This window comes from Callithrix jacchus, chromosome 7 (genome assembly GCF_049354715.1).
Source record: "Callithrix jacchus isolate 240 chromosome 7, calJac240_pri, whole genome shotgun sequence".
NCBI lineage: Eukaryota > Metazoa > Chordata > Mammalia > Primates > Cebidae > Callithrix > Callithrix jacchus.
Window position 1 is genome coordinate 36,559,525 of NC_133508.1, and position 14,314 is coordinate 36,573,838.

The 14,314-nt window shown below is 36.3% G+C and overlaps 1 protein-coding gene across 1 annotated transcript in view; it reads left to right on the forward strand.

The window, feature by feature from the left end:
• ANKRD30A (ankyrin repeat domain 30A) overlaps nucleotides 1–14,314 on the forward strand; it is a 215,475-nt gene that overhangs the window by 22,485 nt on the left and 178,676 nt on the right. Inside the window, exons 9-11 of the mRNA XM_078332937.1 lie at nucleotides 362–425; nucleotides 12,327–12,405; nucleotides 12,725–12,786. Coding sequence (XP_078189063.1) covers nucleotides 362–425; nucleotides 12,327–12,405; nucleotides 12,725–12,786 — 205 coding nt within the window. The remainder of the gene's footprint in view (nucleotides 1–361; nucleotides 426–12,326; nucleotides 12,406–12,724; nucleotides 12,787–14,314) is intronic.

Below are 14,314 nucleotides of genomic sequence, written 5' to 3' on the forward strand. Positions count from 1 at the left end.
AGAAGTTATGTCAACCATTAAGTAGATTTTCAGTTTATCCTTGAGGACAGATGGTTTGTGAGGACAAATTATACTCTGGGTATGCCATTATATTGGCTGTAACTATTTGTTATGGAACTAAAAGTGAGTTTTCATTGGTTGTTAAATGTTGGGGAGGCAGAGTCTAAAATATGTAACTAAAATATTTTTTTTAAAACAGAGGCAGTAGTATAATTATACCCAGAAACAATATAGAGAAGGACTGATCTTCCCCCAGATTTTGTTTTTGTTTTTTATAGTGAGCACCAAGATAGGAGCTAGCAGAGTTTCTTTTTAAATACATGAATTTGCTCATTTTTGCTGTTATCTTTTTGCTTTTCAGCAAACCATCTATGGAAAATTTACAGTCTATAAAAATTGAGGAAGACTTCAGTCTTGCTAACAAGGTAAAATGGTCTCTTGTGAACTAACTGATTTTCTCAGTTGTACTCTAGTTCTGTATATATAGTATTTACTTTTGATGCTTAGCAGTGCTATAAGTATCATTATTTTATGTTGGTAATATCAAGTTGGTCAGATAAAAACATTTTATAAAAATATGACTAGTGGTTTAAAAATTTATGTTTTACTTTAGTAAATAATAAATGTTTGGTTAATACTTTGAGATGGTGAAGGCAAAATAAAGGAATGAGCTGGAGAATACCTAGTGACAGGTTAGAAGAACATTTTACACTATAAAGAATATATAAATTTTGGTAAATATTTATTTACATAAGTATTCTTACTGTGACTTTTAAAATTATTCTATTGTAACTTAATGAAACTGTTGCTTAAATTTATCTTTAATGGATTCAGTTACTTAGAGTAATCAAGGAATTTCTCTGATACAGTTATATTCCTAAACTGTACCACATGGGTTTTTTGGCACTTATTATTTTGATATCATGTAGGTTTTAGGAGACAGCTTTTTCTCAGTTTCTCTTCTTGGTTCTCAGATTACATGGAAATAATATTGGAAATGGTGAAAATTTATTTCGGCATGGTGGTACATGCCTGTAGTTCCAGCTACCAGGGAGGCCGAAGCAGGAAAATTGCTTGAGTCCAAGAGTGGGCAACATAGCTAGACCTTATGTCTAATTAGAAAAACAGTGTAGAAATTTAGAAATGTAAATTCTCTTTCTCACAATCTATATTGCTAAGGGATGCCAGTGTGTTTTCTAAGTTATTTCATGAAAAATATACTTTAAACTCTTCATCTAAATGAAGAATGCTGGTTTTACCCCAAGTAAACAACCAGTTCTGCAAGCAAAGACTCTTTTTTTTTTTAATTTTTTATTGGATTTTAGGTTTTGGGGTACATGAGCAGAGCATGTAAGACAGTTGCGTAGGAACACACATGGCAGTGTGCTTTTCTTTCCTTCTCCCCTTCACCCACATTTGGCATTTCTCCCCAGGCTATCCCTCCCCACCTCCCCCTCCCACTGGCCCTCCCCTTTTCCTCCCAATAGACCCCAGTGTTTAGTACTCCCCTTTCTGTGTCCATGTGTTCTCATTTTTCATCACCCACCTATGAGTGAGAATATGCGGTGTTTCATTTTCTGTTCTTGTGTCAGTTTGCTGAGGATGATGTTCTCCAGATTCATCCATGTCCCTACAAATGACACAAACTCATCATTTCTGATTGCTGCATAATATTCCATGGTGTATATGTGCCACATTTTTCCAATCCAGTCTATTATCAATGGGCATTTGGGTTGATTCCAGGTCTTTGCTATTGTAAACAGTGCTGCAATGAACATTCGTGTACATGTGTCCTTATAGTAGAACGATTTATAGTCTTTTGGATATATACCCAGTAATGGGATTGCTGGGTCCAATGGAATTTCTATGTCTAAGGCCTTGAGGAATCGCCACACTGTCTTCCACAATGGTTGAACTAATTTACACTCCCACCAACAGTGTAAAAGTGTTCCTATTTGTCCACATCCTCTCCAGCATCTGTTGTCTCCAGATTTTTTCATGATCGCCATTCTAACTGGCGTGAGATGGTATCTCAATGTGGTTTTGATTTGCATCTCTCTGATGACCAGTGACGATGAGCATTTTTTCATATGATTGTTGCCCTCATATATGTCTTCTTTCGTAAAGTCTCTGTTCATATCCTTTGCCCACTTTTGAATGGGCTTGTTTGTTTTTTTCTTGTAAATCCGTTTGAGTTCTTTGTAAATTCTGGATATCAGCCCTTTGTCAGATGGGTAAACTGCAAAAATTTTTTCCCATTCTGTTGGTTGCCGATCCACTCTAGTGACTGTTTCTTTTGCCGTGCAGAAGCTGTGGAGTTTCATTAGGTCCCATTTGTCTATTTTGGCTTTTGTTGCCAATGCTTTTGGTGTTTTGTTCATAAAGTCCTTGCCTACTCCTATGTCCTGGATAGTTTTGCCTAGATTTCCTTCTAGGGTTTTTATGGTGCCAGGTCTTATGTTTAAGTCTTTAATCCATCTGGAGTTAATTTTAGTGTAAGGTGTCAGGAAGGGGTCCAGTTTCTGCTTTCTGCACATGGCTAGCCAGTTTTCCCAACACCATTTGTTAAACAGGGAATCCTTTCCCCCTTGCTTATTTTTGTCAGGTTTATCAAAGATTGTATAGTTGTAGATATGTTGTGTTGCCTCCGGTGCCTCTGTTTTGTTGCATTGGTCTATATCTCTGTTTTGGTACCAGTACCATGCTGTTTTGATTACTGTAGCCTTGTAGTATAGTTTGAAATCTGGTAGTGTGATGCCCCCCGCTGTGTTCTTTTTGCTTAGAATTGACTTGGCTATGCGGGCTCTCTTTTGGTTCCATATGAAGTTCATGGTGGTTTTTTCCAGATCTGTGAAGAAAGTCAATGGTAGCTTGATGGGGATAGCATTGATTCTGTAAATTACTTTGGGCAGTATAGCCATTTTCACGGTATTAATTATTCCTAACCATGAACATGGAATGTTTCTCCGTCTGTTTGTGTCCTCTCTGATTTCGTTGAGCAGTGGTTTGTAGTTCTCCTTGAAGAGGTCCCTTACGTTCCTTGTGAGTTGTATTCCAAGGTATTTTATTCTTTTTGTAGCAATTGTGAATGGCAGTTTGTTCTTGATTTGGCTTTCTTTAAGTCTGTTATTGGTGTCGACGAATGCTTGTGATTTTTGCACATGGATTTTATATCCTGAGACTTTGCTGAAGTTGCTTATCAGTTTCAGTTTTTGGGCTGAGGTGATGGGGTCTTCTAGGTATACTATCATGTCGTCTGCAAATAGAGACAATTTGGCTTCCACCTTTCCTATTTGAATACCCTTTATTTCTTTTTCTTGCCTGATTGCTCTGGCTAGAACTTCCAGAACTATATTGAATAGGAGTGGTGAAAGAGGGCATCCTTGTCTAGTGCCAGATTTCAAAGGGAATGCTTCCAGTTTTTGCCCATTCAGTATGATATTGGCTGTTGGTTTGTCATAAATAGCTTTTATTACTTTGAGATACGTTCCATCGATACCGCATTTATTGAGGGTTTTTAGCATAAAGAGCTGTTGAATTTTGTCGAATGCTTTCTCTGCGTCAATTGAGATAATCATGTGGTTTTTGGTTTTGGTTCTGTTTATGTGGTGAATTACGTTTATAGACTTGTGTATGTTGAACCAGCCTTGCATCCCCGGGATGAATCCTACTTGATCATGGTGAATAAGTTTTTTGATTTGCTATTGCATTCGGCTTGCCAATATTTTATTGAAGATTTTTGCATCTATGTTCGTCATGGATATTGGCCTGAAGTTTTCTTTTCTTGTTGGGTCTCTGCCGGGTTTTGGTATCAGGATGATGTTGGTCTCATAAAATGATTTGGGAAGTATTCCCTCTTTTTGGATTGTTTGAAATAGTTTTAGAAGGAATGGTACCAGCTCCTCTTTGTGTGTCTGGTAGAATTCGGCTGTGAACCCGTCTGGACCTGGGCTTTTTTTGAGTGGTAGGCTCTTAATTGCTGCCTCGACTTCTGACCTTGTTATTGGTCTATTTATCGTTTCAGCTTCCTCCTGGTTTAGTCTTGGGAGGACACAGGAGTCCAGGAATTTATCCATTTCTTCCAGGTTTACTAGTTTATGTGCATAGAGTTGTTTGTAATATTCTCTGATGATGGTTTGAATTTCTGTGGAATCTGTGGTGATTTCCCCTTTATCATTTTTTATTGCATCTATTTGGTTGTTCTCTCTTTTATTTTTAATCCATCTGGCTAGTGGTCTGTCTATTTTGTTGATCTTTTCAAAAAACCAGCTCTTGGATTTATTGATTTTTTGAAGGGTTTTTCGTGTCTCAATCTCCTTCAGTTCAGCTCTGATCTTAGTTATTTGTTGTCTTCTGCTGGGTTTTGAGTTTTTTTGATCTTGCTCCTCTAGCTCTTTCAATTTTGACGATAGGGTGTCAATTTTGGATCTCTCCATTCTCCTCATATGGGCACTTATTGCTATATACTTTCCTCTACAGACTGCTTTAAATGTGTCCCAGAGGTTCTGGCATGTTGTGTCTTCGTTCTCATTGGTTTCAAAGAACTTTTTTATTTCTCTCTTCTTTTCATTGTTTACCCAGTCAACATTCAAGAGCCAGTTGTTCAGTTTCCATGAAGCTGTGTGGTTCTGGGTTGGTTTCTGTATTCTGAGTTCTAACTTGATTACACTATGGTCTGAGAGGCTGTTTGTTATGATTTCAGTTGTTTTGCATTTGTTGAGCAGTGCTTTCCTTCCAATTATGTGGTCAATTTTTGAGTAGGTGTGATGTGGTGCTGAGAACAATGTATATTCTGTGGATTTGGGGTGGAGAGTTGTGTAAATGTCTATCAGGTTTGCTTGCTCCAAGTCTGAGTTCAAGCCCTGGATATCCTTGTTGATTTTCTGTCTGGTTGATCTGTCTAATATTGACAGTGGAGTGTTAAAGTCTCCCACTATTATTGTGTGGGAGTCTAAGTCTCTTTGTAAGTCATTAAGAACTTGCCTTATGTATCTGGGTGCTCCTGCATTGGGTCCATATATGTTTAGGATCGTTAGCTCGTCTTGTTTTATCGATCCTTTTACCAGTATGTAATGGCCTTGTTTGTCTCTTTTGATCTTTGTTGCTTTAAAGTCTATTTTATCAGAGATGAGAATTGCAACTCCTGCTTTTTTTTGCTCTCCATTTGCTTGGTAAATCTTCCTCCATCCCTTTATTTTGAGCCTTTGTGTATCCTTGCATGTGCGATGGGTTTCCTGGATACAGAAAACTGATGGGTTTTGGATTTTTATCCGAATTACCAGTCTGTGTCTTTTGATTGGTGCATTTAGTCCATTTATATTTAGGGTTAATATTGTTATGTGTGAATTTGATACTGCCATTTTGATGCTAAGTGGCTGTTTTGCCTGTTAGTTGTTGTAGATTCTTCATTATGTTGATGCTCTTTAACTTTTAGTGTGATTTTGGAATGGCTGGTAATGGTTGTTCCTTTCTATGTGTAGTGCCTCTTTTAGGAGCTCTTGTAAAGCAGGCCTGGTGGTGACAAAATCTCTGAGTACTTGCTTGTTCGCAAAGGATTTTATTTTTCCTTCACTTCTGAAGCTCAGTTTGGCTGGATATGAAATTCTGGGTTGAAAGTTCTTTTCTTTAAGAATGTTGAATATTGGCCCCTACTCTCTTCTGGCTTGTGGTGTTTCTGCCGAGAGATCTGCTGTGAGTCTGATGGGCTTCCCTTTGTGGGTAACTCGACCTTTCTCTCTGGCTGCCCTTAGTATTTTCTCCTTTATTTCAACCTTGTTGAATCTGACGATTATGTGCCTTGGGGTTGCTCTTCTTGCAGAATATCTTTGTGGTGTTCTCTGTATTTCCTGCATTTGAGTGTTGGCCTGTCCTGCTAGGTGGGGGAAGTTTTCCTGGATGATGTCCTGAAGAGTATTTTCCAGCTTGGATTCATTCTCTTCATCCCCTTCTGGTACACCTATCAAACGTAGGTTATGTCTTTTCACATAGGCCCACATTTCTTGGAGACTTTGTTCATTCCTTTTTGTGCTTTTTTCTCTAATCTTGGTTTCTCGTTTAATTTCATTGAGTTGGTCTTCGACTTCAGATATTCTTTCTTCTGCTTGGTCAATTCGGCTATTGAAACTTGTGCATGCTTCGCGAAGTTCTCGTATTGTGTTTTTCAGCTCCTTTAATTCATTCATATTCCTCTCTAAGTTATCCATTCTTGTTATCATTTCCTCATATCTTTTTTAAGTTCCTTAGTTTCTTTGCATTGATTTAATACATGTTCTTTTAGCTCACTAAAGTTTCTCATTATCCACCTTCTGAAGTCTAATTCCGTCATTTCGTCACAGTCATTCTCCGTCCAGCTTTGCTCCCTTGCTGGTGAGGAGTTTTGGTCCTTTCTAGGAGGCGAGGTGTTCTGGTTTCGGGTGTTTTCCTCCTTTTTTCGCTGGTTTCTTCCCATCTTTGTGGGTTTATCCGCTTGTCGTCTGCGTAGTTGCTGACTTTTCGATTGGGTCTCTGAGTGGACACCCAGATTGTTGATGATGAAGTGTTTCTGTTACTTGGTTTTCCTTCTACCAGCCTAGCCCCTTCACTGTACGACTGCTGAGGTCCACTCCAGGCCCTGCTTGTCTGGGGTGCACCTCTAGCAGCTGTGGCACATTGAGGGATGCTACCCGTTTCTTTTTCTGCTATCTTTGTCCCAGGATGATGCCTGCCAAATGTCAGTCTTTTGGATATAGAGGGGTCAGGGAGCTGCTTGAGGAGACAGTCTGTACTTTTTTGGAGCTCAATTGCTGAGCTGTGAGCTCTGTTGTTCATTCAGGGCTGTTAGGCTGCTGTGTTTGATTCTGCTGCAACAGAGCTCATTAAAAGACCTGGAATCAACCCAAATGCCCATCGATGATAGACTGGATTGGGAAAATGTGGCACATATACACCATGGAATATTATGCAGCAATCAGAAGTGATGAGTTCGTGTCGTTTATAGGGACATGGATGAATCTGGAGAACATCATTCTCAGCAAACTGACACAAGAACAGAAAATGAAACACCGCATATTCTCACTCATAGGCGGGTGATGAAAAATGAGAACACATGGACACAGAGAGGGGAGTACTAAACACTGGGGTCTATAGGGGGAAAAGGGGAGGGCCAGTGGGAGGGGGAGGTGGGGAGGGATTGCCAGGGGAGAAATACCAAATGTGGGTGAAGGGGAGAAAGCAAACAAAACACACTGCCCTGTGTGTACCTATGCAACTGTATTGCATGCTCTGCACATGTACCCCAAAACCTAAAATGCAATAAAAAAAAAGAAGAAAGGAAAAAAAAAAAAAGAAAGAAAAAAAAGCCTTTTTTTCTCAAATGCTCTCTGTTGGGGGGTTTGGACTTTATTTTTCGATGTCCAATGAGGTGTCCTGCCCAGCTAGAAGGCAGACTAACCACTGTTTGCCTGCCAAGGCTCCGCCCTGCTGTTGTGTGATTCGCCCTGTTCCTGCAGGCTCTGCTGTGGTCTCCGCCACGCCCTGTTGTGGAGTCTTTTCATTGTAGCATGTTGCCTCGGCAACGGGAGGCTGCGTCAGCAGTGGGCGTGTATCTCAGTAGGGACAGGTTGCCTCGGCAATGGCTGGCTGCGTCAGCAGTGGGTGTGTATCTCAGTAGGGACGGGTTGCCTCGGTAGTGGTGGACGCCCCTCCCCCACAGAGCGTCTCCGACCATCTGCTCGGGATAGTTTGAAATCACGGTTTTGTTTGTCCCACTGGGTATCCCAAACGATCTGTCCCTGCAATCCCCTGGGCTGGCCTACTGTCCAAGTCTCATTCAGTCTCAAGTCCAGCCCTCTCAAGTCTCAGGTTGCCAGTTCAACAGGGCACCCGGAAAAGCGTGCCCTTTGGGGATTGCTGGGTAGGGCCGGCCGCCGCCGCCCCGGCTGCCGGCTTCACCAGGCCGACCTACTGTCTGGCGTCCCGTGTCTTTTTTATACTTGGGAGTTTCCCCGTTCTGTGGGCAACAAAGATCAGTCTGGAAATGCAGCTCCGACTCACCTGTTTGCGGATTCAACGAGAGCTCCAATCCTGGGTTGTTCTCACAGCGCCATCTTGAGTCCTCCCCCATCACAAAGACTCTTAATAAGGATATGGTAAGATTTTAATTTCAGAATTTTTAAATTGTAGTTTTTAAACATATTATTCAAAGATCTTTGATCACATTTGAAAATTTTAAATTTCAGAAGATTTTGTATTTAGTTGTTTAAATAATCATTTTGAAGCTCTTGCATCACTATGAGATACTAGAGGTTAGACTTGCTTGTGTGCATACTAGAGTACCCAGAATACAGTCTAAAAAGCATTTTAGAGGTTTTCAATGTGAATAAATATGTAGACAAATGAATTTTTGTATAATGTAATGTTACAAGTAAGATCATATGAATAATATAATAATTAAATTTATTGCATATTAAAATATGGCTTAAATTTATATTTTCTATTAATGGTTAGAATACAAAAGTTCAGGGGAGATAAATTGAAAAAATATCTCTTGAGTAAGAAGTCAGTTAATTAGAGATATGTAGTAAATATGAAAGCAGGTTACCCTGTATTTTCTAGTATCCTCCAAGTGGAGTTTAGATTTTAAAAATTTAATATATTTTAGTTGCACCTCATGTTCTATAAACATTTCTTTTCAAGCAATACATTACCCTTTAGGATTCTGATTACCAATAGTTTCTTCAGGTGAAAAGATTATGAATTATCCTTTTTAAAAAATTTTTTTTCTCTGTAGTAAGAATGTTCTAGCTTATAGGTAGTGGCTGAAGACTATGTTTATCCAATTGAATGTCTTATTATATAATAAGAAAATTAAAATCATTATTACGCAGGTATTATCCAAATAGCTAATTGTAGTATAAATACTGATCAGCATTATAGGAATATATTATAAGCAAAAGTCTCTATTGTATGTATTTCATCACATATCGTACAGTAGTTTTTTTTCTTGTTTCACAACTGGAGCTCATGTTTCAGTACTTGATTGACTGGTCATGTCTGCTGTTTGTTTCTCCCTCCTCCTCCACCTTTTTAAAAATGATTTACCTGAGACTTTTTTTTTACAGAATACATTTCTTCAGTGTCTGGTTTTTAGGGCATCTCTGTCTCAATTCTCAACCTATTTAGTTACAGGTTTCTACTTAGTTGCTATATATGGTTTTCAATTATCAATCATTGCCCTTCCCGACCCATGACCTTTTCCCTTTTTTCTGTTTCATGGAAGAAGCCAAATTTATACAATTAATTTATATTTAGGTTTTGACATACAGAATAGAAACAACCTATACTATTTCAATGTAAACCCATTTAATTAAGGTACTATAAATACTAAACTCTCACATTTTTCCACAGAAGAGGTAATTAATACAACTGTAAATCATGAAGAGATATTACAAAATATGATATGAAATTTAAATTTTTTGATGTTAATTATGTCCACAATATTATAAACAATGTAAGGGTAAATTTTTGTCCCAGGTTATTTTGCTTAAAACATAATCTAATGGATATGACTAGTTTTTCATAATAATCAATTAGATGAAGAGGATGAAAGGAAATAATTCATTGAAGAAGGGTAAGATAAACATAGAGACTGCATGAGAGAGTCAAGGTGAGACAGATTATTATAAAAACACAGCAAAAGGGTGGATTAAATGAGTGCCTGAACTCTCTAGAATGAAAGATATGATATAAATTATTTAAAATAAAAATTAAGAAATGATAGCCAGGTAATAAAATACTGCTCAGTTTTTTTGAGTGACTTATAACTGATTTTGATAAAAAGCTGAAAGAAAATATAAAGACAACTACAGGTAAGAGCAATTTGTTGTACTATTTAAAATAGCTAGAAGAGAATAATCTGAGTATTTGTAGCATAAAGGAGAGGTTAATAATAAAGGTGATTAATATCTCAATTATTCTGATTTGATATGTAAATGTATTGAGTTATAATGTGTAACCCCAAAACATGTATGTTTACATTGTATCAACTAAAAAAATTATAAAAAATAAAAGAAAATTTAATTCTCACTTTTTTAGTAAATTTATGTTTATTTAATCTATTTTTACTTATATTAATGGAGAATGCAAAGTGAGATCTGTTTTAAGACTTGTCAGCTTAATTGTTATTAATTTTTGACTCCTTGCTTTCTTGTTTAAGATTTCTAATTTAATGTTTGATATATCCTTAGGTTGTTTACCTGATTTTTCTTACTCTTTGAAATAACCTGGGTAGCAGTTTTGAATATTTTTGTTAATAGAGAGAGATTAAAATAATAAGCAAGCATTTTATCTAATCTTGTTACTAAAATTAAATATTCTGGTCATATGAACAAGGTTTTTATCTGGATCTCTTAAAAAACAAAAATCATTTTTAAGCTAAAACACTGTCAAAGAATTAAATAAAGAAATTATTCATCTCTAGGTATATTCTGACATCTTTTGCTCTTAATATCTATATGTAATGGTATATGCACACATCAAATGAATAGATCAATATTTGTGAATTTTTAAAAGTAGAGTACCTATTATCGTAGAATTATATGTATGGAAAGATTGTTACCAGAATACACAAAATTATCACTAGAAGACTTTTTTCACTCTTAAAAATATGTCCTGCAGTGGGCACATTGTGACTTGAATACTCTTCATTTCTCCTGTGAATACGGGAGAATGCTTGACAATCATAAATATAGGTAAAAACTGTTAAATCTTCAACTTGAATAATTATAGCTTTATTTGATTTATATGAAATCTTTTTTTCCAATTTTAAACTACCATTCTATATGGTGTAAGTAGGCAATTTGAGCTAGCATTGTACTGTTTACAGGAAGATAAGGAAAGTATGTGAATTTTAAAACAGGTTTCACATTTCCATCTCACCTTATAGTAGTACTTAAAAATGCCTCATAATTCTATTATTAGTTAAGCATTTCTCTTGTACAATTAAAACTTTCAAGACTAAATTTTATAAAGGTCCTTTTGCAGAATCTTCAATTGGCATCTTAGAATTAAATGTTTGCATTCAATTCAACTATGCATATTGCAAAAATATTTCAGAAATAAATATTTACCAATATAAATACAATTATGTTCTCAAAACAAACTTGGACATATACAATGGAGAAATTTAATCCCATGTTTTCCTCTCTCCGTTGATTTATTTTAAAAATTTCAGCATTCTGTCTAGGTTTGTGTTATTTAATTCTTCCCATTTAGTCTATCTTATAAATGTTTATCTTCTTAACGCTATGCAATTTTCCTGATGTAGGTCATCTACTCATACTCCAAATGTATTTATCCAGATATTTCTTCCAAGCCCCTTGGATGCCTCAAATGTTATGGGTCTCAAACAGAAAATGTCATTTTTATTATTTTCCTGACTCTTTTCTAACTCTTTGTAATCTACCCTGTCATCTGGTTTCCCCATCCTAGTAAATAACACCTGGGAAGTAGCAGTGAAACACTCAAGCACTGCAACCTGTACTTCAACCCTCCCCCACAACCTACACTTTAATCCTCCTTCACATCATCAGTCCAGTCACACACCAAATTTTGTAGTTTCTACCTTCTTATATTTTTCCATCTCTTATTACTGTAATTAACTCTCTACCTATAATTTTCAAGTACTCCTTTCTAGTTTTGCCCCATCTCCCCATGTTCATCTATCTTTACATCACTGAAAGGGTCACCTTTCTAAAGTATGTAGTAATGTAACTCATATGCATATTGAGTGGATACCCACTACACAAAGGGATAAACTCACATTCTAGAATGACACATATGTTATATGGTCCGGACCCGTTTCAGCTCTTCATCTCATTTCCTCTGACTGTGTTCCAGTTTTATCACATCACTTTGGCACCCCTGATTTGCCATGTTGTTTCATGCCTTATTTTTTTGCACATGCTATTGCACCGAGAGTCCTAGATTCTTTGTATCCTGACTCTGCACTTTGTCCTTCCAAATATGGCCCAATTATGGCAGCATCTTCTAGGCTTTTCAGGTAAAACTTATTGTTTTCTCCTTTGTGCCCTTATGTGTTTTCTTGACTTAAATTGTAGAACTGGTGAATTTTACTTTTCTGTTCTTGTTTTCATAAGTCTCTACCATTTCTTAAATATAGGTCAGAATCTACCTTCTGTTTATATTTTCTGCTTCTCCCAGGATAGTGCCTCTGATTTGATAGTTACAATACATTTTTTTAATTTTACTGACCAATTGAATGAGTGAATAAATGCAATTTTTTTCTGAAGTTGTTTATAATTTTGATTGCTTTTTGTTGTTTGTAATAGGAGGGAGCATTGAAGACAGTAACTGGACAACAAGAAGATGATATTTGCATTATTGAACAAGCTCCTCAAGATCAAACAAGTAATAACAATTTGTTTTTATAGTAAAATAATAGAAGTGTTGTTAGTGAATATCTCTAAAACTTTTTCTATGCTTAAATGCTATTATTTAGGAAACAATTTTATTGACCCAACTATAACATCTACTTAAAAAACACTTTTGCTATCTTTCTTTATACTATTATTTCTTTTTTCTGAATCTGCTTCAATCCTGAAATACTATTCCTGCTATTACGTTTATTTTATTGAAATTTTTGTAAATTGAAATAGGTTTGTACATGTTTTTACCACTTACAGTAATAAATGTTCTCATATATGAATCTGTGAATAACATTTTGTAGATAAGATGCCCACATCAGAATCAGGACCAAAAGAATATGGGAAGTCATCTTCAGATTCTGAGGTACTGTGTGTTGTTGTTGTTGGAGTTGTTATTGTTTTTGCTATTTACAATGTAAGTAATGAGTAATATTAAGATTTAAAAAGGTGATTTGACTTTATTCTCTCATCTCTGTATGTGTCCATAAGAAATAATTTTCTGACGTTTATCAGTACATACTTTACAATCATGTGTGAAGTAGATAACTACTGCATAGTGCAATTCTGCTACTTTTCAGGATTAATACAAGAAGCAGTGTAGAATAGTGTGAAAGAATATATGGCTTAGAAGTCACTAGGAATCTATTTGAGTTCTGAAGTTAAGGTTGTCTGAAAACTAAATAATTTCTCTGCATTCTCCTATGGGCAAATATATGATTCTGTGTATATCTAGATGTATGAAAGCTTTAATTGGATTCAGAGAAATAGTTTAAACTGTAGTCTTAGACTTGTACAACTTGCAACTTGAAAAGATCATGCCTGGGACTTGAATGTATTGGTATATTTTCATTTTCCAGTATAGATCTGAAGGAAGATTTCAAGAGTTGGATAAACATGAGAAATAGGACACCTGTAAAACTATATATAACACCAATTTGGTTGAGTAGCATTTTAATAACTAGACATTCTTTTCACAAATATAACACTTTGAGTCCCTCTGTGGCAGCCATGTTTGCAGCCACATACATGTCAAATAATTATTATGTATTCCAAGGTCACAACTGTGAAGGTGGAAGAGATAGGAAAGACCTCACCACTTAGATATAAGCATTAGCAACATAGTGGTAACAGCAATGAGTGGATGTCAAAGGTAAGTCTGTATTTTGGTTCTGTCACTTACTAGCTGTGGGAACTGAGAAAAAAATTATTTAACCTGATCAAATGCCAGTAACCTTGTTTATAAAAATAGTGCTTATATCTACCCTTAGGTACGTGTGATGAAATAACGTTGTAACAAATGTGAAAACATTTTGTAAACAGGAAAATCTGTTTACGAATACAAGACAAAATGATCAAAGTGGCATTTAAATGAAAGCAGTATTGTTAGGACAAGAATGTGGAGTAAGAACAGGCATGTGGATTTCCAATTTGTGGTCAGGGGATGGTAACTTGCAGCAGGCTACTACTGCAGATTTTCAATAGCAATATAGCAGTTTGGAAAGTTAGACTTTTCTGTGGAAATTTTAAACATTTTGACCTGGAGCAGTTTCTTTTTGAGTACCAACTGTGTGCTAGGCAGTGAGTCTCTGAATATCCAAGATGAGGGATTATGCTATGGTAGTAGGAAGAGAATAACAAAAAACACTTATAAATCACTATAACTTTTTCTTAAAACCAAAGCAGAGAATGTTAAGATAGAGAACTGAAGAACTTTCTATTTAGCATGGGTATGGGAGTGGCAGGGGAATTCTATGGTCAGAGCAGAACTTTCTGAGACTGCCATTTAATCTCCCATCTAAAAGATGAGGAGTCTGCCATGTGAAAGTCTAGGATGAAGACATTCTGAGCAGATTGTATCTGTTCATTTTGTTCTTAACAACCTAGAATGACTA